This window comes from Rhinatrema bivittatum, chromosome 1, assembly GCF_901001135.1.
Source record: "Rhinatrema bivittatum chromosome 1, aRhiBiv1.1, whole genome shotgun sequence".
Lineage (NCBI taxonomy): Eukaryota > Metazoa > Chordata > Amphibia > Gymnophiona > Rhinatrematidae > Rhinatrema > Rhinatrema bivittatum.
In genome coordinates this window covers 197,893,587-197,918,389 of record NC_042615.1, presented here as the reverse complement: position 1 = coordinate 197,918,389, position 24,803 = coordinate 197,893,587, and the positions used below count along the sequence as shown (strand labels likewise).

General features: G+C 46.2%; 1 protein-coding gene across 3 annotated transcripts in view; it reads left to right on the top strand.

Annotated features, from left to right (window-relative positions):
* The first annotated feature begins 7,279 nt into the window (after positions 1-7,279).
* CC2D2A (coiled-coil and C2 domain containing 2A) overlaps positions 7,280-24,803 on the top strand; it is a 404,582-nt gene continuing 387,058 nt past the window's right edge. For all 3 annotated transcript variants that reach the window (XM_029590744.1, XM_029590748.1, XM_029590757.1), the window contains exons 1-4: positions 7,280-7,366; positions 7,708-7,785; positions 18,758-18,833; positions 22,562-22,653. In XM_029590744.1, the coding sequence (XP_029446604.1) occupies positions 7,283-7,366; positions 7,708-7,785; positions 18,758-18,833; positions 22,562-22,653 (330 nt within the window). In that variant the 5' untranslated portion in view covers positions 7,280-7,282. The remainder of the gene's footprint in view (positions 7,367-7,707; positions 7,786-18,757; positions 18,834-22,561; positions 22,654-24,803) is intronic.

Below are 24,803 nucleotides of genomic sequence, written 5' to 3'. Positions count from 1 at the left end.
CCGCCCCTTATTGTATAAGGGATTGTGGACACGCGTGTCCAACAGCATGTTAAACAGTGCGCTCAGCTGACCACACTTTACAGTATCGGCCTGCTAATAAACCCTGGCTCCACTCTTTGTATCCAGGAAAGCAGAGGCCACAGGGAAGGAAGGACTTGGACTTCCCACACCTATCTTGGGGATCTCACAGGCAGACAGGTTTTCAGGATAATATGCATAAAAGTATATATTGGATTTGCAGCTAATTTAGCTCATGCATATTTATTGTGGATATCCTGAAAACCAGAGAACAGATTTGGGAAACTGTAGCTACACTATAGGCATGGAGCAAGCAAAAAAGAAAAAATTCCACCCCCATCATACAGGAGACAGACTCAGGCTCAACTAATTAGCTATAATGAACCAAGAAGTAGAACTGGAAAGCTGCTAGGCAGATAGTTATTTCCCTTCAAGTGACTTACCAATTAAGTTCTGTCTGGGCTGCTGCTACACAATATTAGACTAAATCAGTAAGAAAAATGTATTGTACATTGTTTGCAATTTTTTAATTTATTCAGTGTGCATCATGCCATGGCTCTAATTAAGGTATAAATATGATAATTACCATACGTTTGTCAAACCTGGAGAGATGTGGCTCCACCCAGCATTGCTGGTTCAGGAAGACCTGCAGAGCATGGGCAATCTAAGATCTTATATGCATATTGGTAAGGGAACAGAAAGAAAAAGGGGTGGGGTGGGAATGGATAGGACTATTTAAGTCATTGGGGGCAGGGGCTGCCAAAGGTGGCTCCACCCCTTTAGGTACTGCAATACTATTTCAGTATTCTTGAGTGAAGATACCAAACTAAAACAATAAACCTAGACCCTTTTCAGTCACTGAGCTGGTTTAACTAGGACAGGAATCTATTGTGCCTGGCCTAAAGAACTGAAAACAAAGAGCAATCTATCTAAAACATCTTGCCATGTTTCCTGCACATTGCTCGGTGGCATTCAGCAGTAAGGGGGGAAAAATGTGGGGGTGGGGGTATTGATGGGTACCATCTCCCTGGCAAGGTAGGCTTCGGGGTTGTTCTTGTTGCACAGCTCCAAAGCTCACAGTCGGATAGGCGAGGATGCCTCACTATCCTCATATAGACCAGCGCTGCCATGGGTCTGCCCGCTGCCCAACCAAAGAGGGAAAGGGTATACTACAAATATAAGAAAGAGGGGTGAGAAACAAAAGAAAAGTGGAGGGAGCCAGCCTACATATACAATTTATTCAGTGTGCATCATGCCATGGCTCTAATTAAGGTATAAATAAGGGCTCTAATTAAGGTATAAATAAGATAATTACCATACGTTTGTCAATCCTGGAGAGATGTGGCTCCACCCAGCATTGCTGGTTCAGGAAGCCCTGCAGAGGAATATTGAGTAAGAAAAGGGAAGTGATTATCCCATTGTACAGGCCCTTGGTGAGGCCTCACTTGGAGTACTCCGCTCAGTTCTGGAGACCGTATCTCTGAAGGGACAGAGACAGGATGGAGGCGGACCAGAGAAGGGCGACCAAAAAGGTGGATGGTCTTCATCGAATGACTTATGAGGAGAGATTGAAGAATCTCCCAGTGTGGACTATCTTTGCTCCCAACACTTCCCACCTGGGTGTGCCAGGATAGGAGTTGAGGGTAAGGCGGTGCACATCATGGACCACCAGCAAGAACAGCTCTGGAGACATTTCCCACAGACTACTAAGGCTGTGGGTACGAGGAGTCTGAGATTAAGAGATTTTGCCCTGTGGCAGCCTAGGCTCTACACATAGGACCGGAGGTGCCACATCTACTGTGCACAATTTATTTATTTATTTAAAATATTTGTTACCTGCCCTTCCAGAGTTCAGGTTGGGATACAAATGCACATGCATAGTAAATCTAAAACAAAACATAAACAATAAAACATAATAAAATGTGTGCACACAGGACATAGCAGGATGCTGTCATTTTTATATTTGCAATGGTCTACAAGTGGAACTTCTTTTGCTGGAGGTTTCCCCAGTATGTCTTTTTCCAATTTCCAGGCTCGAGATGATACCCAGTGTGAAAAATACTTCCAATCAATCCAAGACCTGGTCAAGAATTCTTGCCACACCCATACATAGGTGAAGCAGGAAGCCGCTTCCGGGTGCTGCTCATACCAGATATCAACCAAGGAGAGACAGTCCAAGTATCTCCTAAGACTGTTGCAGGGGTCTGATAGTTCTCTCAACCAGTCCAATCAAGAGGGATGAAAGTGCAAGTAAAATCACCCTGAGTGCCACCTACTCCTTGTGGAGCAGGTGCTTTAGGAAAATTGACAACTGGCGAAAGAATGCCACCTTGTCAGCCATGGTGTTGGAAGCTTGTATATTTATACAATTAACAGTACAGCCCCCAATCTGCAGCCTTGAATGCAAAATTCTGCCCACCACAATGGTTCTGGTATTTAACACCTCTGCCTGCAGGGATTGTGAAGCTAAGATGGCAACCCCACTAGCTGCACCAGATATGTGATTGAAGACCATCTTGCAGTTTCGGTGTCTGGAATGGTATGGGTCTCCGATAAAAATGCCATTGAGTGCTAACCTTGCTTTAGGTTAGCACTCAGTGCCAGAGGGAACCATTCTTGCAGCTGTTGGTGTTAAGGGTGCGAAATAGCAGAATCATCCTCTATCAAGTTATATTCGGGTATGCACATGGCTAGCTCCATCACAGAGCCTCTGGAAACATGCATAACTCCAGCTGTTAGGCACCAGGAGTGCTGGGCATGGACAGCCCCATGGCTGCCCACTCCATACGTCAACTCCCAGGGTTTGGTTTGCTCTACAATAGCCATCCCTGGGTCTTAATTAGGTGGAAACTGTCTCTAAGGGGGAGAGTGGAGACAGAGGGGCCAATGGGTTCTGTGCCAGCCTGCAACCCTCTTTCATTAGTCTGCCCCTTGCACATGCACTCATCCCTTTCACCCGCCTGCACAAATAGCATGATTAGGATCATCTTTGATTGCCACTCTCTTGGGACAGTGACCTCTGGAACTGAGGATTTCTCCCTGGACGTCCTCTGGTGGCCTCTCCCATCCTCCTCCTACTGCGGAGCTATGGCCCTGACACTGCTTTAAACCAACATAAGAGAGAGGAATAGGGAATGCAAGAAGAAAAAATGGGGCAGAGGCAACACCGGTACTGAGGGTGAGGATATGATCAGAGGAGGTGGAGGAATAACCCTGGAGGGGGAAATAGTAGCAGAGGGGCATGGGTACCTCCCATAACTTTGCAAGGGATACAGTATCAGGAATTTCCCCTTTCTGTAGCTCGGAGTGAGCCCCTTGTGAGAGGAAAACCCCTCTGTAGGAGGGCCTTGGACCACTGGGACACACTACCTCTGGCTGTCCCTGAGACTTAGGTCCCCCTACCATCTCTCCTGATGGATCCCCAAGTCCCTTATCTCCAGGTGGTTCTTCTTGGTTAGCACCAGAACTATTCCCTTGGCTTTGGCCCGGCTCCCTGCCCTGATCACTGGACCAGGAGGTTAGAGGCCTCTCCCCCTCGCCCATGACATTCACAAGCTCTGCTGCATCTGTGGTTGATAGTGGACCTGGACGAGTTGGAAGGGTACCCTGATCACTTCCTTGATGGGGCAGGGGACACTGTCCCTATATAGAGAAGGGGGCAAGGGGTTGTTCAAAATACCATATGGTTTTGCCACTCCCCCCTACAAGTTGAAGGGTCTAGGTAATCTGGCCTGTATCTTCCAGATTTTGACAAGCGTCCTGATTGCCTCACTGGCTTGCATTCCATAGGAGATATGTAGAGGAGTACTAGTGGGGTTTCCCACTGTTGCCTCTACTTTGGTCTCTTTGCCTGAGGGCCTTTAATTTGAGGAGGGGGGAGGGTTCTGCACCTCCATCTCTTCAGTGGGTGCTGATTCTTCCTTACCCTCAGTAGCTGATAACTGGGGGGGGGGGGGGGGGGGGGGGAGCAGGGGTTGACGAGGTTGAGTCAAAAGGAGTCTCTATAATTTCTCCTGCAGGGTCCACCTCCATAAAGTGCTTCTGTCCCTGCATAATGGTACTTGCCCCCCATTGACAAGCCACAGGATTCGCAGCATGGGCCTCAACTGATTCCCTCTGGTCTGTGTCCTCCTGCACGAAGGCAGGGGATCTGGCCGGGGGAAGCCCATCTGCTGCTCCACTGCCTCCCAGGGACTCTTTCGATCCTAGCAGGCTCCCTCTTGGCTTTTTGCCTGGAGGTAGCATTGGAGTGGGTGGTGGTTGACTCAGGCTCAGCAGGGAGAGATTGGGTGGGGGGAAGCTGGTGGCTTCTACGACCGCTTCAGTATTGAGGGTGGAGGCACTGTCATCCCTTGATGGGACACGGCAGATGGTGCAGTTCCTGGAGCGGATAATGACAATACCACTGTACCTTTTTGTTCCTGCGTTACAGCCCAAATGGGCCTGGGCAGCAGTCTTGAAGATGATGGGGTGGGTGCTAGCTCCTAGCAGTACTTAGCTAGCCAAGCTGGAGTACTGCAGCCAAGTGTGCCCTAGCTGAAGGCACTGGAAGCATCTGGCATCCTCTGCTGTGTAATAAATTTTATAATGGCCGCCTTTGGAAGGGACGATCACCCACTTGCACATCTTTTGAGGGATACACCCAGACCTGCTGCCTGAAGGATGTTAAATGTTTCAGATCCTTATCTGTATGGCCTGTTTGTAGTGCAGTAATCAGGGACTGAAAGTCCCCTAAGCCATGGAGGTGCAGCTGGAGGAAAGCATCCAGGAGGAAGGGTGGTACATTTGATAGTACCATCCTTATGCCCTGTCCCACGAGGGGCTCCACCTGGTCAAACGCCTCGCTCACCACCAAGCCTTGCTCGACTGCCCGACTGAACAAAGGAAATAAATGGACAGAGGAATGCCTTGCCATACGTTCGGCTGGTTGAGATGACATTTCAAGGCCCAACCATCTTTGCCAGGGTCGAGATGTACTCATGTATGTCCTGTGAGGCCAGCATGGGACATTGAATCACATGCTATAAAGACAAGCCTGATGCTCCCCTGGCTGCTGAGGACGTGTCAATTATGGGTCTATTGAGAAGACCAGAAGGGGGTGTGGTTGCAGCTGTGGCTGCATACATTGTTTTTCCCCCCTGGTGTGGGAGCAGGAGGGTGGTTGCCCTTATTTCCACACGCCCATTCCGCCCCAGCAACTGTAGTTGTAGGAGCAAGGGGATGGTGGGGGTGTTCCTCACTCATTCCACCCCCTGCAAGGGAGCATAGGCTTAGGGAGCATAGCATCCATTTTCCTCTTCCGGGAAGGTGTCTTGCTGGGCAAGACTGTCCCTTCAGAGCAGAGCAGTTCTAAGATTTATGTTTTCTTCCTCCGCTTATTAAGTGATATAAGTGATGTTGTTCCCTGCTGTGAAGAAGCCTGGACCCTGGCTCATGGTGTTGGGGACTGTAGTGACAGCTAGATAATTCCCTCCTCTTGTTTCCCTGGGAGTGGTCCTGGGAATGGGCTAGATAGTGTTGGCCTCTGGGGATTACCTTCTCCCCCCCCCCCCCCCCCCACCTACATGCCTCCTGCCTCGCTGCTGTTGTTTAGGGGCAGCCAGGTTCCGTCCCTTGTTCCCACCAGTGTTCCCTAAGGCAGTGTCTGTGTCTGACTTTACATACAAGGGAGTCTGAGGAAGGAGTTGTTGGTGTTAGTAATCTCTTTTGGGAACTGTAATTCTTGGGGGTTGTGCAGCCAGATCTATCACAGCCACTAGCTCTGGCATTAGGAGCGAAGGCCTGACTATCTTCTGAAGGATAACTTACTCAGCCACTACTATTGTAAAGTGTGAGTGTGTGTTGGGGGGGGGGGGGGGGGGGGGGAGGTGGTGTGAAAGTGAATATTGGGAGCAAAATAGCAGAGAAGGGAAAAAAGATCAATGAGGCAGGGGTGGGATAAAACCCCAAATGAATTTAAGGCTTCTGGAGCCAAACTCATGAAGGAGGAGAAAGAAATAAAAACGAGTCTGCTGAAAATTTTGGGCTTCCTACTCAGTGTGTTCGATTGTTTGCCTTAGAGCTACTGATTGTTTTGGTGTGAGTTTGGAATGACACATGATTGTCTGGTGTCTATGTTGTGCAACATCTTGGAATTACTTTGAGGCTCAAATTAAAATAAGATGTGGGACACTTTCTGGTGATATCGCTTATTGTTCTGTTGTATAGAATTTTGAATGTTGATGACTGTATATTTTATCTGCCATACATATATCTTTAAAAAAAATGAAAAGAGAGGGAGGAGGAGTTCTTAGCACCTATTTTTCTCCCTTCTCTCCGCCTCCTCCTTTGCCTCAAGGAGGGGACCCTCTTTAAACCAGAATAAAAGTGTGTGTTGGGCGGGAATAGTAAACCCTTTTCCCAGCTCTTTACTTGCAGAAAGGAGGAAACCAATGCCCAAAAGAAGGCTGAATTAGTTTAAGCAGCCAGCAACGGGGGAGGTGCAGGTTTAATTAGCAGACTGCTCGTGTGAAAACAGGGAAAAAGCGGCAAGGTTTGTGTAATGCAGGGAGAAAATCAAACACAACTGTGCTGGGACTAAAAGTTTAACGAGGGTTCTCTAACTAAAAGAGGAGTGTTACAGTTATATAAACTTAACAGTAAGGCCACGGAGTCTAGGGTAGGATACAGCCGTAATAGTTAATTTCAGCTGGTCCCCCACCCCCGGTTGCAGTGTTGACTCACTGGTGTCTGCAAGACTTGCCGTGTCTCCAGCTCCAAAGTGAAGCCCCCGGAGGGCTTGTGCTCTGAAAAAAAGAAAACGGTATGCACGAGAAGGAAGGGGTGGGAGAGGAAACAGTACTACAAAAAAACAAATCACTTCTCTTCTGCTGCAGCAGTAGTTGTGCTTTGGGATTTGCCCCCCGTTAAAAAAGGGGGGGGGGGAGGCTTTTCACTAGAGAAAGAGATAAAAAAAAAAAGGCACATTTTTTTCCTTCTCCGCGCGAGAACCTGCAGCGTCTCTGGACGAAGAGAAAGCTGCCAACTTCCTATATCAAGCATGCGTAAAGCTCTACAGTTTAGATTATGGTGGGATTAGGGAGTTTTGCCTCCCAAGGATTGAAGGAGTTTACTGAGCTCTGCGCCTGCGGACAAGATGACGTACTCAACTCGGAAGAGGATTCGTTTACATGTTGTCATGGAGACACGGGAGGCGGGCGATTCCAACGCGAAGGAGGTGGTACAGTAGGAGCAGACGGGGGCGGGGTGGGTATGTGGCAGCTGGATGATGAGGTCATCATCAAAGGCCGTTGCCCCGGGATACTCTAGGCTGGTCGCTGCCCTGCAAATTGTGGGTGCAACAGAAATGGTAAGGGCAGGTTAACGAAGGCAATGCATAGTATTATGTAGAAGTCTCGGAGCCTTAAAACGCTATGCAAAAAACTCCGTGTCTTGCTTATATGATAGCAGATGAATCATGGACCTGCTTTGCCTGCTAAGGATAAACTGCAGGAGCTAACCCTTTTTGTTTAGTTTGTGCCCAGTAGATGCACTTAATTGTTACTAAGAGTAAAGTTTAGAAAATAAGGAGCAAACTGTGAAAATATCTAATATTTAAAACAAGGGAATTTAGTTATAATTTCTTAATTGTTATGGATATTATTGGTAAACCAAATATTTTTTTTTCTTTATGAATTAAACTTCTCATAGGAGTTTGTAGATGACGATGTGCAGGTGGAAAATCTGAGGAGGGCCTTGAAGGTCCAAAGACAAAGGCGGAAAAAACCAGTAGGTGTATAATGGTTATGTACATTTGTTTGTTTACATTTTTGCACGTATGTATATTTTATTAAATTGAGTTCTGCTTTTGAATAAAGATGATATTTCTATTCACAGGGATATTTTCCAGCATGTTCCTAACATAAATAAAGAAATAAAAGTTATTCCTCTAATACAGGAATAGGCAGGGTTAGTGGAAAGCCTTTTTTGATTGAGGGGTGGGAAGGAGCAAGCATATCATCCAAGCTTCATTCCCAGCTCCCACTGCCAATTTTTTACTTTACCTTTCCAGTTAATATCTTTGTTTCTTATATACTTTGCCTAAATCATAGAGTATAATTATTCATTTCCAGACCAAACAATAAAAAGCTTCATCCTAGAAAATCAGACAAAGTGGTAAAGGAGAAAGTTACGGAAAAACCACATTGCTAATAGAAATATCAGTACTGAACATTATTCTGTACTATGTATGGAAAGCGAGAAGATCATCAAGTACCAAGAGATGACTAAGAAAATGTGGCCTAAAGATACAAAAGCAGTCCCAAATGTTTGGGCACCACTGGTCTTGTTGAAAAGAACTTCCAAGTTCACCCCAATATGTGTCCTGTATATATTACATTGTAGAAGCTTCAGAAAGAATCTCTTTGGCACAATGACATTATTAAGAAGAGCACAATCAGTAAATCTGAGAGACTGAGATCAGGGAGATAGGGTGATTTTGAAGTTGGTGGTGCATCCCCCCTCCACCGCCACCCCTGCTAAGATACCCAAAAGGGACAAACTGTCCAGAATACAAAACCAAAATTCAAATTCTGGTGTCACCTCAGTAACCCTTCCCTCTCAGTCACTCACCCCCTTCCCTTCCTTCTAAGTTATTCAACCCCTCCCATCCACCTCAGTAACAGCCTATCATTGCCAGAAGCGTTGAAGTTACACCTGGGAACTTTTGATTTTCAGTCACCCTGAGATTGGCATGGATTAGTGGAGAGGAGGTAGAGGGGAGCAGGGAACATACAAACTTTCTCCTCTCTCACATTTCCACAAAACTCTTCTACCCTTTCTTCTTCTTACTCCTCTCTTCCACATCTTCATTCTCCCTTCCCTCTTGCTCACTCACCCCCTCTTCCCTTCCTTCTCAGTCACTTACCCCCTTCCCTTCCTTCTAAGTTATTCAACCCATCCCTTCCACTCACCACTGTGCGGGGTCTCTTCTCATTGGGGAGGGATGGGAACCCCTCTAATAATGCATCACGATAGGGCATGGCTGAGCAGGGCTAGTGCTAGCTTTTTTGCTGGCCCCTTCTCATTCTGGTTTTTTTTTTTTTACTTAATGTGTATTCTTTTTCTAATCTGCCAGTACAAGGGTATTAGGCATACTAAGTGAATCTTACAGCTTTGTGCCTGGCCCTCTCCACACACGATTTAAAATTAAGCATTTATAATACAAGATTTTACATGAAAAAGGACACACAAAGTACAATCTTTTGAAGTAAAAATATAACAACATGTATATTATATTTACATGCATTGTTGTACTGTCAACCAGAAAAACCTGCATAAAAGTCAAAAAAGACACTTGGAACACATATGGTATTAGGACTATTGTAACTCATGTGAGGTATGGGCTTGGTCCTCAGAAAGCCATTAGCAAAATAAATTTTAATTTCCTAATGTGTAGCAGATGGACTCAGGACCAATGGGTATAGTGTGCTCCTGATAGCAGTTGGAGACGGAGTCAGATTTCAATCTGACGTCAGCACTACATATATCCCTGCAGGAAGCTCTGCTCTTCATTATTTCTCCATCTCCATAGCAGTTTGGGATTCTACATACGCTTGCACAGCGTTAGAAAATCCAAACCCAAAGAAGAAAGAAAATTCCACCTCTACAAGACGAGCCCCGCTCTCCTGCGGTGATACCTAAGGGTCCCTCCCCCAGTCAAGAATTCCTGAGGTGATTTCCGAGATCCCTCAGAGGTAAGCCTCGGTCCAGCAGCCGGTTCCCGGCGTGGACATAACCCCCAGGAGGGAACAGCTGAGAGGCAGCGGGTGCAAGACCGAGAGCGGCGGTGAAGGTAATTCCCTCTCCCCCCACAGCTGGAGACCGCCCGGCCTGAGACCGGGAAGCGCTGAGACAAGGTAAGGTAGAAAACTTTCTTAAGTCTCCGGTCTCTGAGGCTCGGTTAGCTGCACAGATCGCCTGTCGGCATCTGTCCCATCGGGTTGAGCAGCCCCTTCCAGGCTAGACCCCAATCCGACTCGAGGGTCCTTCCACGTGGAGACCCTCCTGGGGGGGTCGCCGATGCCATTTTCCCCCCTTGATCGCCGTACTGTCCGCCTAACAGCTGTGCACACAACGGCGTGCGCATAGGTGCCGTGCGCACAGCGAGGCGCACGAGGGTGCCGGGCGCATAAGTTTGGTTGCACGCACAGCGGCACGCGCATCCCGTAAGCGCACAGACCGGCCTGCACGCATATCTTAGCAGCCTGCACGCACACCCTCAGAATGCATATCTAAGCCTCCCGGCGCGCGCATATATATGCACAGTCCGGGTTTGAACGCCCCTATGCGCACAAACCATGGCACCACCGGCCAAGAAAGCCAAGGCACAAGCCCTTTGCCCTGCCTGCCACATAAGAGCTGCGCAGCATGAAGAGGCCACTGTGTTTAAAAAAGGATTGGATAAGTTCTTGGAGGAGAAGTCCATTACCTGCTATTAAGTTCACTTAGAGAATAGCCACTGCCATTAGCAATGGTTACATGGAATAGACTTAGTTTTTGGGTACTTGCCAGGTTCTTGTGGCCTGGATTGGCCACTGTTGGAAACAGGATGCTGGGCTTGATGGACCCTTGGTCTGACCCAGTATGGCATTTTCTTATGTTCTTACAGTGCGAGACGGCTCTGGGAGAACCAGGGCAAGGTTCCCCCCAGCCAGTACATGAATCCAGATCCACTGATAATACCCCGGACCTCTCTATCCCCAGCTCGGCCATCCAGAAGGGGCCCTTGGGGAACGCCGCTGGGCTCAATATAGACCCAGGAACCTTTTCCTGGGTGAAATTTTTTAAAGGTCTACAAACCTTCATTCAGGTGCAATTGGCACCACCGATGACACAGCTACAGCCTCAACTAGAGGACCCTAACCTCCCAGGCCCTGCTCAGCCTCCCAGAGACGTGCCTCCTCCAGACAAAAGCCTAACCTTAGGTGACACGGACACCTCGGAGGAAGACCAAGACTCCCTGGAGGAAGGAGAAATCCCTCCAGAAACGGAACCATACCGAACCATGATGCGTTTCTTCTCCAAAGACGAACTACCGGACCTCGTGTCGGGGAGTCTGAGGGAGCTGGCCATCCCAGACACAAGCGCCTCAGCGGAGCCAAAGATGATCTCTCTTCTGGTCGGGCTCCATCAGGCCTCACGCCATTTCCCATTTCTGCAAGCCATGCAACAGCTGATCGACCTGGAATGGAATGCCCTGGAGGCCAGTTTCAAGGGAGGACGGGCCCTAGAAGCCCTATACCCACTGGAACCCTCAGCCAAAGATCTACTGGGGTTCCCCAAAGGTGATGCCATGGTCTGCGCAGTCACAAAGCACACCACCATTCCAGTCGAAGGAGCAATGGCACTCAAGGATGCCCAAGACAGACATCAGGAGTCCATCCTTAAACAGTCATTTGAGGCAGCAGCTATGTCACTAAAGATCGCTGCCTGCTGTGCTGTGGTGATACGCGCATGCTTGTCACAGGCCAGGAACAGAACCACACCCGTCGAAACATTAGAACCAGCAATATCCTTCCTCAAGGAAGCGACCTCCAATCTGGTGCGCACTTCAGCCAGGGGAATCTCATCCATTGTGACAGCCAGAAGGCAACTCTGGCTCCGAAGCTGGTCAGCCGATGCAACGTCCAAGACGAAACTCACAAGAATGCCGTTTAAAGGAACCCTCCTGTTCGGCAGCGAACTGGAGAAGTTAGCCAACAAATGGGGCGAATCTCCAGTACCTCGGCTACTGGAGGACAAGATCAAGAGAAGCCAATGCCTCTCTCCACGGACAACCAGGGACAGAGGATCACAGCGTTTCAGACCGTACAATAATACATACCAAGCACCTCGCCCCGCAGGCAGGGGCCAGTCCTTTCAGAACAAACACAACAAGAGGGGAGCCGGCTCAGGTCCAGGGCCCAGCCGCACCTCACAATGAGAATCAACAGACCCATCCACAGGAAGATGCCATAGGGGGCAGGCTTGCCCAATTCTACCAAAGATGGGTCGAGATAATGTTGGACAATTGGGTCCTAACCATCATTCGAGAGGGATAATTTCTGGACTTCCACAGCATCCCTCCAGACAAATTTGTAAAATCTCCCTGCCATTCCCCCTCCAAGAGGATGGCAGTGGAAACCACACTAACCAAATTTCTCACCTTAAAGGCTATAACACCGATGCCCACACACCAGCGAAATACTGGACACTATTCCATCTATTTTATCGTCCTCAAGAAAGAGGGAATGTACCGGCCCTTTCTGGACCTCAAGTCGGTCAACCGCTACCTGAGGGTACCACACTTCTGCATGGAAACCCTATGCTCGGTCATAAGGGCGGTACAGTCAGGAGAATTTCTGATCTCCCTGGACCTGTCAGAAGCCTACCTGCACATCCCAGTCCATCACGATCATCAGCACTTGCTACGCTTCGCGATCCTGGACCATCACTACAAGTTCCGAGCGCTACCCTTCGGACTAGCTAAAGCCCCTCGGACGTTCACCAAAATCATAGTAGTAGTGGCAATGACACTGAGGAAAGAAGGAATCCTCATTCACCCATATCTGGACGATTGGCTGATCAAGGCAAAATCCCCAGAGGAAAGTCATCAGATGACCACCAGAGTCAAGAACCTCCTTGAGAACCTTGGATGAGTTGTCAACACAACCAAGAGCAGTCTGCAGCCCTCCCAATCTCTGGAATACCTGGGAGTCCGGTTTGACACCCAGCAAGACAAAGTCATTCTTCCCCCTACAAGGAGAAGGAAATTGATGGACTAGTTGAGAAAACCTTTGAACGGTGCTCGCCTCACAGTATGGGACTACCTACAAGTCCTCGGACTCATGACATCAACCCTAGAAGTCGTACCATGGGCAAGGGCCCACATGCGACCATTACAATGCTCCCTACTGTCATGTTGGAAGCCGATATCACAGGACTACACTGTCCGCCTCCAGTTGCCGGCGGAGGTACGGACCCAGCCCCTGTGGTGGCTACAAGAAGACCATCTGAGCAAGGGAGTAAGACTATCCCCACCGACCTGGCTCTTGCTCATCACAGATGCTAGCCTGTGAGGGTGCGGAGCCCACTGTCAGGAACTGACGGTCCAGAGGCAATGGGACAAAGAAGAGTTGGGATGGAACATCAACCGACTGGAAGCCTGGGCAGTCAGACTAGCCTGCCTACGATTCAGTCACAGACTCTGAGGAGAAGCTGTCAGTCATGTTGGACAAAGCCACAACAGTGGCCTACATCAACCACCAAGGAGGAACCAGAAGCAAACAGGTTTCCATGGAGATAACGCCCACATCGCGGGAAAAGACAATGTCACTGCGGATTACCTCAGCAGAGAAAGTCTAGACCCAGGGGAATGGAGGCTGTCACCCACAACCTTCCAGTTGATAATAGACTGCTGGGGAACCCCAGCCATGGATCTCCTGGCAACCTGGTCCAACGCCCAAGTTCTTCAGTCGCAGACGAGACCCGCAATCCCAGGGGATCGACGCCCTCATCCAAAACTGGCCACAGGAAGACTTGCTGTACGCCTTTCCTCCATGGCCACTACTGGGCAGGATCATCCGCAAGATAGAACACCACAGGGGGCTAGTACTTCTAGTGGCCCTGGACTGGCCAAGAAGGCCATGGTACGCAGACATGTGAAGACTTCTGGTGGGGAAACCCCTGTGTCTACCTCCACACAGGGACCTGCTCCAACAAGGATAAATCCTCCACGAAGACCCAACTCTGTTCTCTCTTATAGTCTGGCCATTGAGAGGACCTGCCTGAAGAAGAGCGGATACTCGAGAGCAGTAATTGACACCTTGCTCCGAGCACGCAAGTTTTCCACATCCTTAACTTATATACGAATATGGAGAATATTCGAAGCCTTGTGTGAAGACTGTGACATCCTTCCACGGACAGTCAAAATTCCCATGATCCTGGAATTCCTACAGGACGGCCTGAAGAAGGGGTTGTCTCTCAACTCCATCAAGGTTCAACTGGCCGCGCTGGCCTGCCTCAGAGCCAAAGTGGACGGCATCAGTCTATCTTCCCATCCAGACGTCTCCCGCTTCCTGAGAGGGGTCAAGCAAATCCGACCACCACTAAAGTGGCCGGTACCCCTATGGAATCTCAATCTAGTACTCTACTTCCTAGCAGGAGCTTCCTTCAGACCTACACGCAGTCTGTCCCTACAGCTCCTGACCTTGAAGACTGCATTCCTAGTGGCAATATGTTCAGTCTGTCGCATCTCCGAACTTCAAGCGCTATCCTGCCGGGAACCGTTCCTCAGATTCACACCGGGATCCATACAGCTCCGCACTGTCCCCTCCTTCCTCCCATAGGTGGTTTCTCATTTCCATCTAAACCAAACCATATTGCTGCCATCTCCAGACGAGAATAAGGACTCGGAAGACTCACGACGCCTATGCCATCTTAACGTCGGCAGACTCCTAGTTCACTACCTGGAAAGATCGGAATCCGTACGAAAGACGGACCACCTATTCGTCCTTCTCAGTGGGAAAGTACAAGGGGAAGCAGCATCATGGGCAACCATAGGCCGCTGGATCAAAGAAGTAATCAAGGCGGCCTACATAGAGGCAGGCAAGCCTCCACCTCTACAAGTCAAGGCCCATTCCACAAGGGCCCAGGCAGTGTCCTGGGCAGAAACTAAGATGCTGTCACCCACCGAGATCTGTCAGGCGGCGACGTGGTCCTCCATTCACACCGTCTCGAGGTTCTACCGCCTGGATGTCCAGGCCAGGGAGGACACAGCATTCACTAGGGCAGTACTAAGTGGGCCACGGGCAGCCTCCCACCCGGTTCGGGAGTAGCTTTTGTATATCCCATTGGTCCTGAGTCCATCTGCTACATGCCAGGAAATGGAGAGATTACTTGGAGATATGCCCTTCCTTCAGGTACTGGTCAGTCAAAATCCAAAAATGTCTTCCTCATAACCTCTTTGCCAAATGCTTGAATTTCCTTCTGTGAGATCCTGAGGGAATCTCCAGCTCTCCAACTAACTTGTTTTGAGATCTTGGGGAAATCTCTTGCTCTTCAGTCCTCTCTCTATTGAAGCCCTGAGGAGATTTCAGCTTCTCACTCTTCTTCTCACTAGCATTTCTCATCATCCTCTAACCCACTTTCTTGAGATCCAAGGATGAGCTCTAGCTGTTCTTCTGACCCACTAAAGCACTGAGCATGCTCCAAGGGTCTTTATAATCCAAAAAAGCCTATCCCCCCAAAAAATGGGGTTATAACAATGGGAGTAATAAAAAATGTCAAAACCCCTCCTATTGGTATTATGTCAATGACTGGTGTAGCCCTATCACAATACTTTTCTATGACAAGTAAGTTATGTAATGCATTTCTCCACTGGGTTATAGAAGGAGAAATACATTATACAACTTACTTTGAAGAATGCATTTTTTTACCCAGCCGCAAAGTTTTCTGAACCCATAGTTCTTGATGTAAGGTGGTAAGCTGCAAGACAGATTCATCACTAAACAACACCAGAGTTATTCATTGCAAGGAGCAGTCTATAAAATTCCCTAAATAATGCACAATTTACTTCCCAAAATGTTGTATAAGTTTACAAGATCAGAATAAGTGACCCAGTGTACCCACTTCCTGCTCACATTTAATACACTTGTCTGAAGCTGAGATACTAATTTAAAAAAAGCCCTGAGTTGTGAATTTCATTACAATTTTTATTGTGTTTCTTGAAGCAAAACCTTCTTTATTGCCTTCTTAATCCGTTTAAAACACTCCAAAAAAATTCTGAGTATGGGCACCCCCAAATCTTGGAACCATTTCCACCCCACAAGACCCATACAAAAGCTAGTTCCGATTGTACCAATGCTGAGTGAAAAAAATGAAATAGCATGATTTTCAGGATCCTCTAAAGGAATTTTCTCAGTCAAAATGTCCATAAGAACATAGGATATGCCATAGTGGGTTAGACCATACATCCATCAAACCAATATCCTGTTCCCAACAGTAGCCAATCCAAGTCACAAGTACCTGACAAGTACCCAAACGTTAAATCGATGCCATGCTACTAATGCCAGCAACAAGCAGTGGCTATTCTCTATTGATTAATAGCAATTCATGGACTTCTCCTCCAGGAACTTATCCAAACCTTTTTTAAACCCAGCAACACTAACTGTCTTAACCACATCCTCTTTTAATGAATTCCAGAGCTTAATTGTGCGTTGACTGAAAAATAATTTTCTCTGATTTGTTTTAAATGTACTACTTGCCACCTTCATGGAGTGCCCCTTAGTCCTTATATTATCCAAATGAGTCAGTAACCAACTCCCATTTACCCATTCAAGTACTTTAATGATTTTATAGACCTCTATCATATCCCCCCTCAGCCATCTCTTCTCCAAGCCGAAAAGCCCTAATCTCTTTAGCCTTTCCTCATAGGGGAGCCGTTCCATGCCCCTTGTTATTTTGGTTGCTCTTCTCTGTACCTTCTTCAGTGTAACTATATCTTTTTTGAGATGCAATGATCAGAATTATGCACAGTATTTAAGGTGCAGTCTCACCATGGAGTAATATTAGAGGCATTATGACATCCTTGTTGCAGATGTGGACCCTTGGACTGAGGTGGAGTTGCATAACGTGCAGGGTGGAGCCCTCCAGATCCCCACCTTTGGTTGGCAGGGTTGGCTAAGGCAGAGGCCCAGCTGGAGTTTCACCTATGCCAGTCCACGTTCCTCTTAGGTTTGAGCCCTTGTGTGCCGGGGCTAGCAGGTCTTAAATGGGGGCCTCTAACAAAGAAGCGAAGATCCATGGGAGAGGCTGAGGCATGCAGGCGAAGTTGAAGGCAAGCTTCTCTGTACCTTCTCCAGTTAACTATATCTTTTTTGGTATGCGGCGACCTGAATTGCACATAGTTTTTAAGATGTGGTTTCACCATGGAATGATACAGAGGCATTATGAAATCCTCCATTTTATTTGCTATTCCCTTCCTAATAATTCCTAACATTCTGTGTACTCTTTTGACCGCCACAGCGCACTGAGCCAACAATTTCAATGTAATATCAACTATGATGCTCAGATCTTTTTCCTGGGTGATAACTCCTACTATGGAACCTACATTGTGTAACTAAAGTATAGGTTATTTTTCCTTATATGCATCACCTTGCACTTGTCTACATTACATTTTCCCTGCCCTATGGATGCCCCATCTTCCAGTCTTGCAAGGTTCTCCTGCAATTTATCACAATCTGCTTGTGATTTAACTACTCTGAATAATTTAGCGTCATTTGCACATTTGATCTCATCACTCATCGTACCTTTTTCCAAATCATTTATTTGGAAAAAATAAATGATTTGGAAATCATTTATTTCCAAATAAATCAAAAAATGCTGGTCCAAGTACAGATCCCTGAGGCACTCCACTGTTTACCTTTTTCTACTGTGAAAAAAGACCATTTAATCCTACTCTCTGTTTCCTGTCTTTTAACCAGTTTGCAATCCACAAGAGGACGTCACCTCCTTTCCCATGACTTTTTAGCTTTCTTAGAAGATTCTCATGAGTGACTTTGTCAAATGTCTTCTGAAAATCCAAATACATCACATCTCCCGGTTCACCTTTATCCACATGTTTATTCATCCCTTCAAAGAAATGTAACCTCCCCACTTGCTTTCTATCTAGTGACAAAATGTAGTGGCGAGCCTGTACATACATAAAACATTGTTTGGAATTTAAAGCATACTATTGATTTAATTTCTGAAAACTAAGTACTAGGCTCTCATTTATGAAGGTAGAAATGGAGTCCAAACCCTTGGGTTTCCATATTTGAAATTTTGGACTGTGCAAGCCAGGCAAAAATGGTAAAACTCTATAATTTAATTGTAGCCTATGACAAACCATTTCCAAGTATGCATTATTGTCCAAACCTATAAGCTAGCTTTCAGAAGAAAACCTAATTTAGCAACACCGCAAATCCTAGTGAAGCAACCAATGCCAATTCTATTTCTAGTGGTGGATAGGCAGAAGCTTGCAATATCTAATATTTTGAAGTGCTACAACAAGCAAGCCAAATTATATTTTAAATTAGGTAAGGCTAAACTTCTATTAGCAGTGCTTCTCATTAACATAGACAATGCAATCCTCAAGATTTTTCCTTTCCACAGAAATGTCCGATAAATAGTCCCAACCTGATCAAGTTCTTTTTTTGTTTAGATAAATGGGCAAAAACTGAAAAACATATAGCCGTTTTAGGAGCATTATCAGGCAGAACAAATAGAGTTTCCCCATCAGAAATAATGGAGATCTAGACCAGCATTACAAAAGATTCCTAGTCAAAGAAAGCAGAATTGAAACATTTCTATGATATAGAATAGAAGCATCACTAGGCAGAGTGATCCTGAAATATTTAAAATATCTGCCCACTTTAAATGAAAATTAGGTCCCTATGATTCCTGTAAATAAGACACCAAAGACAAAGCCTTAGACTTTCCAAATTCAATTTTAATCCTGCTGCGAAGAAAAGTTTGGGTTAGAAACATGAATCAATATATCATATGCAAAAGACCATACTCTAATGTCACACATTTTTATCCTTGATATATTATCACTTGCCTTAAGATGTTTGTTTTATAGTGTTAGTTTCAATGTGAGTGTTCATGCGGCTCAGATATCGACCTATCTTACTATATATTTTGGTTACCACTGACTTTTTTTTCTCAATTTTATCCTCAGTTATTAGACATGGCAGATGACATTGCATCTGAGGAGTCAGTGGAGGACCTCAACATGATTGTCCGAAGGCAGCAGAGTAAGTGCATGATGGTTTTGCTTGGATAAGCAGCTTTCCAAATGAACTAAACCAAAATTGGAATTGTGAAAGGAAAGAGGTGAAGCATCAATGCTGATTAGGAATCAGTATGAACTTTTTGATGTGTATTAGCTGCATCTTTTTCTAAGTCAGTTTATGTTTAACTCATAAGTTCTCTACTATCCTGCGTAGATGAACATGCAAAATTCCATCCTTTAGCTGACAACCCCCCTACTCCCACATAGGCATGTTTTAACTCCAAGCTTTATGATAGTCTAAATAACTATCAAGACTAGTGAGGCCTTTGCCTGAATATATGGCCTCCTAAGTCCCCCAGGACCATGCTGGACAGTACATAGCCATCATCAACCTGATGGTACAAATCAACAAATAGTTATGGTTTGAGGTAGCCTCAGGAGCAACATCAGAAAATTATGGAAAAGATGGAGTGTGCATGGAATGACCTTCCAGTGGAGCTCGCAGTGACAAAAACAGTAATAGAATTCAAGAAAGCATGGGATAAAGAATCGTGGATCCTTAATTCTAAAGAAAAAAGAGGAAATTCAAAGATGAATTGGAGTCTATGGCATTGCACCAGAGATGAAACTGGGCAAACTATTTGGCCGTACTGGTTTTTTTGGTATCATATTCTATGTTTCTGTGTCAGTGCTTCACAAGTTCTGTGTGCCAGGTTGTTGTGGCACTTGGGATTTTCCTGCCCTGAATGCCCTTTTCCTCTGCACTTAGGCAGTTACTTTCTTATCTTTATGTCGGCTTGCCCCCTTTTCCTGGTTCTGATGTTTTACATTTATGTTTACAGAATGCTAATTTAAAGATATCTGTCCCTCCCGATGCAGCCTGACGGCGAAACACGGTGTCCGTGTAGGGGAACCCGCTGAAATGTTGTTATAAACCCAGTGGAGTTGCCGTTATAAGAAATATTAATACATTTGCTGTTTTGAATTGATAAACCTTCAGACCTGCAAGTGTTTTCTGCACTTTTCCTGTGTGTACTTATATTGCTGAGTGCAGCTCCTGCTCCTTTGTGGTATTTAAGGTAGACTAGACCAGAAACCTGGAGTCGGTCTCTTAAGGTATTCTGAGACTCCTTTCTGTATACTCCTTTACAGGTTGACAGAGAAGAGGGAGACTGGTGGGACCCCAGCCATGGGTGATAGGTGAAGCAATGGTGCCTTAAAATTCTGACTTAGCTTTTTTTTCTCATAGACACAGAAAAGGCAAACAGCTGTAGTAAATCAGGCACTAAAGGAGCTGTGACAAACTTCAGAGGGGAAGCCCCCCAACCTCAGCTCTTCAGTATGGAAGACAGGAGAAGTTAAGGCAGCTCTCAGCTACTGGTTCCTAAGATTTTGGGCTGGCTTCTAGATCCAAGGAAAATGTGTCAAGGATTGTTCTATATTTTTGTTGCATTTAAAAAAATGTTTTGTTTCTAAGCATATATTTAATGACCTATAATAATGATTCACTAATGCTGTTGCTGTTCGTAAAGTTAGAGAGGTTATCTTGAGGACCTTCCTCTTGCTAGCAGCATTCTGACATCCTGCTGGGTCTAGCCTGCTTCTTGATAGACTCATCTAGGGGCATGAGAGATTTCCAGGGAAGCTGGGAGTACAGGTATCCAGCACTCAGCTCAAGTTTGCAATATAGATAACTGAAGTAAATACAAACAATTTTCCTCTTCATTCAGTCAGACCAGTCCAGACAAATGGATTATGCTCATTGACCAGCAGATGGAGACAGAGACTAACAGCTTTGCTGATGTCACTCCTTATATGCATCTGTGCTGTCCTCAGCCTGCCAGTTTTCTCTGTCTCCAGCAGATGGTAGGCTGAGGTCAGCACGGATGCTGTAAACTAAGGTCTGGTAGGTCTAGGTGAACAGGAAAACTTCTAATGGGCAGCTTCTGAAGTAAAATACAAGTCTACCCTCCTTTAGTCGGTCATAACTTTGAACCAGTGTTATTGGCAGTGCTGACTGGCAGCTCCTGAGGTGAAAATTTAAGGCTCTTTCCCTCAGTGGAGCACCACTGGGTGCCAGAGGGCTACCAATGTAAGTACTTGGTACATCTCCTTCCCTCTCCCACTCCTTCCTGCCCTTCTCTTCTGCCTCTTAGCTATCTGTTACAAATAAAAAAAACGTAAGAGGAAGAGTCACTGTTTGTTACAGCTAAATAAAGCTTAATAAAAATTCCACAAGCAAAGCAGAGAGGAGTCTTCAGTGGCCGTTCTGATTGTGGAATTGCAGCTGGCTACAGAGGGAAGTTGGGTGTGACTGGAGCAGGCTCGGTAGAATCTGATTTTTTTTCAGCTGGCATTGGCAGCAGCATTCAAGGGAGTATGGCTGCAGCAACAGAGCACAGGGAAAAAGGCCATGCTATGTGTGCAACATGGAGCTAGAAAGCTGGGGATCTTAAGATTGAATTGTGTTTGCTGTGAGGCACAGAACTGGTGGAATGTGGCTGAATCAAGCTCCCTGGGGAGCTCTAGGGTAATTTCTGCAGCAAATACAGTTTCACCACTATTTTCTGTCATGGAGGATAGTGCCCCAGTGGGAATGGTAGCCATCTTAGGGCCTCGAGAATCAGATGCCTTATCAGAGCCTCTTTTGCTCAGTCCCGAAGACTGCTGGGGACAAGGTGGTGGGTTTGAATGACAGATTAGTGGGAGGATTGAGAAAACTGGTCAGAGCAGGGTGAGAGAATAGAGAGAGAGAGAGAAAGAGAGACTGGTGGGGACAAATGGCATACTAATAATACTGGTGGAGATGAGGGAAAAGGAGGGTCCTTGTTGGAACCATTTCATCCCTCTGGTCTCTTGAAAATGTGAGGCTCCATGGTGCTGTGAATTCTAATTTATTGGCTCTTGGTGCATGAAAAATTGGCCACTCCTGGCTTAGATGTAAACATCAGGGAAGAAGCCTCTTTCATTTCTGGGGTCTTGCGAGCAGGTTTGGCAGTGTTCTGCCTGTTCAGTAGATGCATTGGTACGTCTCATTCGTCTGGACTGGTTTGACTAGATGAAGAGGAAGGAGAAATTTAGTTCTTACCTGATAATTTCCTTTCCTTGAGTCCAGTCAGACCAGTTCAGGACCCTCCCTGCACTGTCAAATTGGTGAAATCTTTCAGGCAAACTCTGAAGCAATGTTGGCTTTTGCGATTTTTTTCACCAATGCAGGTGAGTAGTTTATCTTTCCACTTTCTAGTTACTTGTTTTCATTGGAAGCCCTCTGGTTGTTAAAAGGGTAAAAGAACAAGGAAAATTGTTTTTAATGATATCCAAAGTTAGTTTGTTTCAGATAATACTAGCAGGCTGGGGTCAGCTTGGATGCATGTAAGGAGTCATATCAGTGAACTTGTTAGTTTTTGTCTCCATCTGCTGGTCAGTGAGCATAATCCATTGGTCTGACTGGTCTGACCAGACTCAAAAGACGGAAAGAAGGTAAGAAGTAATTTCTCTGTTGTCTACAGCAGACATATAATGCACTATGATTTTTTAAAAATATTGTTTGTAATGTTTTATGTAACTTTTTGATATTTTAAACTGCCATGTTGACTTTGATTGATTAATGGTCAATCAAATTAAACAAATAACAATAATAATGAAATTTTCACAGTTGTGCCTAAAGTTTTCTTCTTGTTTATGATCATGTGGCCTTTGATAGAAAAGCATCTTAAGCCTAAACTTGGAATTGTTTTATCCCTGTTCTAGAATTGTCTCCATCCCCTATCTCTACTCCAAGAACAAGCTTTGCAGAATTTTCCATGAGGGAACGAATGAGAGAGAAATTAAAAGCTGCAAGGGTGAGACAACAAATATACATTTTGTGTACCAGTTTCTGTGTTCTGCCTCACTTTGCTTGCCAACCATCTTTTTTGTGTCATAAGTAGGGGTAGAATGATTAAGCCGCTATATTTTATTTCCCGTCGATAACAGGGCTGAATCAGCCATGCTGTCTTGGGCTGTCCATCAGGGTTCAAACCTTTTGCCTGTGGGAAAATTATGTCAATTACTAATGGCCACTCTGCCTTTTACGTGTGTCTGGGCCCAGACCATGATCAGGCTAACTATAGATATTGTGGCAGGATGTCTCCCAGGGCAAGGCGCCAAAGGGCAGAAAAGATCGAAAATTTGAAGCGGGTGAGGAGCCCTTATGCCCCCACTCAGAATCGCACTCTTCCCCGGGACCGGAGAAGCAGCAGGCGACGATTCCCAAAAGGGCATCTTCACTAGGCCCTTCCTCCTCGGGCGCGGGAGAGGGAGACGGACGAACAGAGCAGGTCCATAAGCGAGGACATTCTCATAAAAAGAAATCCAAGCCATGTTCGACGCAGCCCTGGGATGTGTCATGTTTGGCGCAGCAATCGAAGCCTATGGCCCTTTCAAAACAGACGCATCGGTCGATGCAGAAGCAAACTTCGACACAGACGTCGACTTCGACGCAACCTTCGGTGCCGGCGCAGTCGTCGACGCCAAAGCAACATTCAACGCCGGCGCATCTATCGACGCCTGCGCACCTGCTGACGCACCTACCAACGCCGGCGCTTCCATCGACGCCAGCTCCATTATCGACACTGGAGCATCCATCAAGGAAGTCGCAGGGTACATGGTAACCTCATCATCCGACGCACTCCTCGACGCAAGACGACCCAAGGTTGACGCATCCAACAAAGTCGACCCATAAGCGCAGCCTTGGCGCATCAGACCTACCAGACGTGACTAAGGGGAAAAAACAAAGAAGAAACTCACCACCCAATCATCCATCTGAGCAGGTTCCGAGGAAACATTCACATAAGAAGAAACATGTGGTCCATTCATATACCTTGGGTACTTCTACGCCTGCTGACCACTCATCTCATTCATGACTACAGCGCATTTAAACCTTTAAGATTGAGCTCTAGTCATGATCGATCTCTGACATCTCAGATAGTTTCAACAGACAACTAGGTGCAAATTTCTTCTCATTCCTCTCTGTCCTCATCGTCATCTTCATGGAGATTATCAGACTCTTCCTCAGTATTGCATACACGACACAAGGATTCAGAGTTACGGGATCCTATCCATAGGCGACAAACACGGGAATTGGGATTATTACCTCAACCTACCCAAACAGATCCAATAGGTGCCGATGACTTGCACCCATTCTTCGACCACTGCCACTGAATATATTACTATCTCAGGTGCCTGATCTGGCACAACAAGCTTTGGCGCAGATTTCCACAGCACTCACTGGACTCTTTACTTCAATACAAACAGTATATCAACTTCCTCAACTTTCGCCACAGAGTCCTTTACTTTCTCCTTCGGGCTCGAGAGTGCGGTCACCTGAAAGACCAAGAAGTACATCTCCAAGGTCACTGTCTCCGACTGGTCCGATGCCGATTCAACCAGCACAACCAAGTCCTTGCATAATACCACAACAGCCGATTTCTATACCATCTTCGCCTACATCATCAACAGGATACCCATCAGATCCTGCTGAGGAACCACAGGAGCCATACTCACCTCCTGAAGATCTTCCCTACCCAGAATTTATTGGCAAAGTGGGATCTACTTTGTAATTGGAAGTTCAAACAGTACCTGACCCACGGTCTGAAACCTTAGGTCTATTAAAAATTTTTGACCTACCCACAGAGCTGACTAGCCTGCCATCGTACAAAGTCCTCGATGCAGTTCTAGAGAAATCTGGGAAACTCCTTTTAACATCACGTCCGAATCTAGAAAGATAGACCTCAAATAAAAGATGAGACAATCAAAATTTTATTCAACCCCACAATTGCCACACCAATCCATTGTGGTTGAGTCAGCTATGCAGCATGCTAAGAGGACAAGAACGCGTTCCAATAACCCTCCAGGAAGGGATCATATGTACTTGGATGATTTTGCCAAGAAATCATTCCAATCAGCAATGCTGGGGGCTCATATTGGACAGCACCATTTCTACATTGTTCAG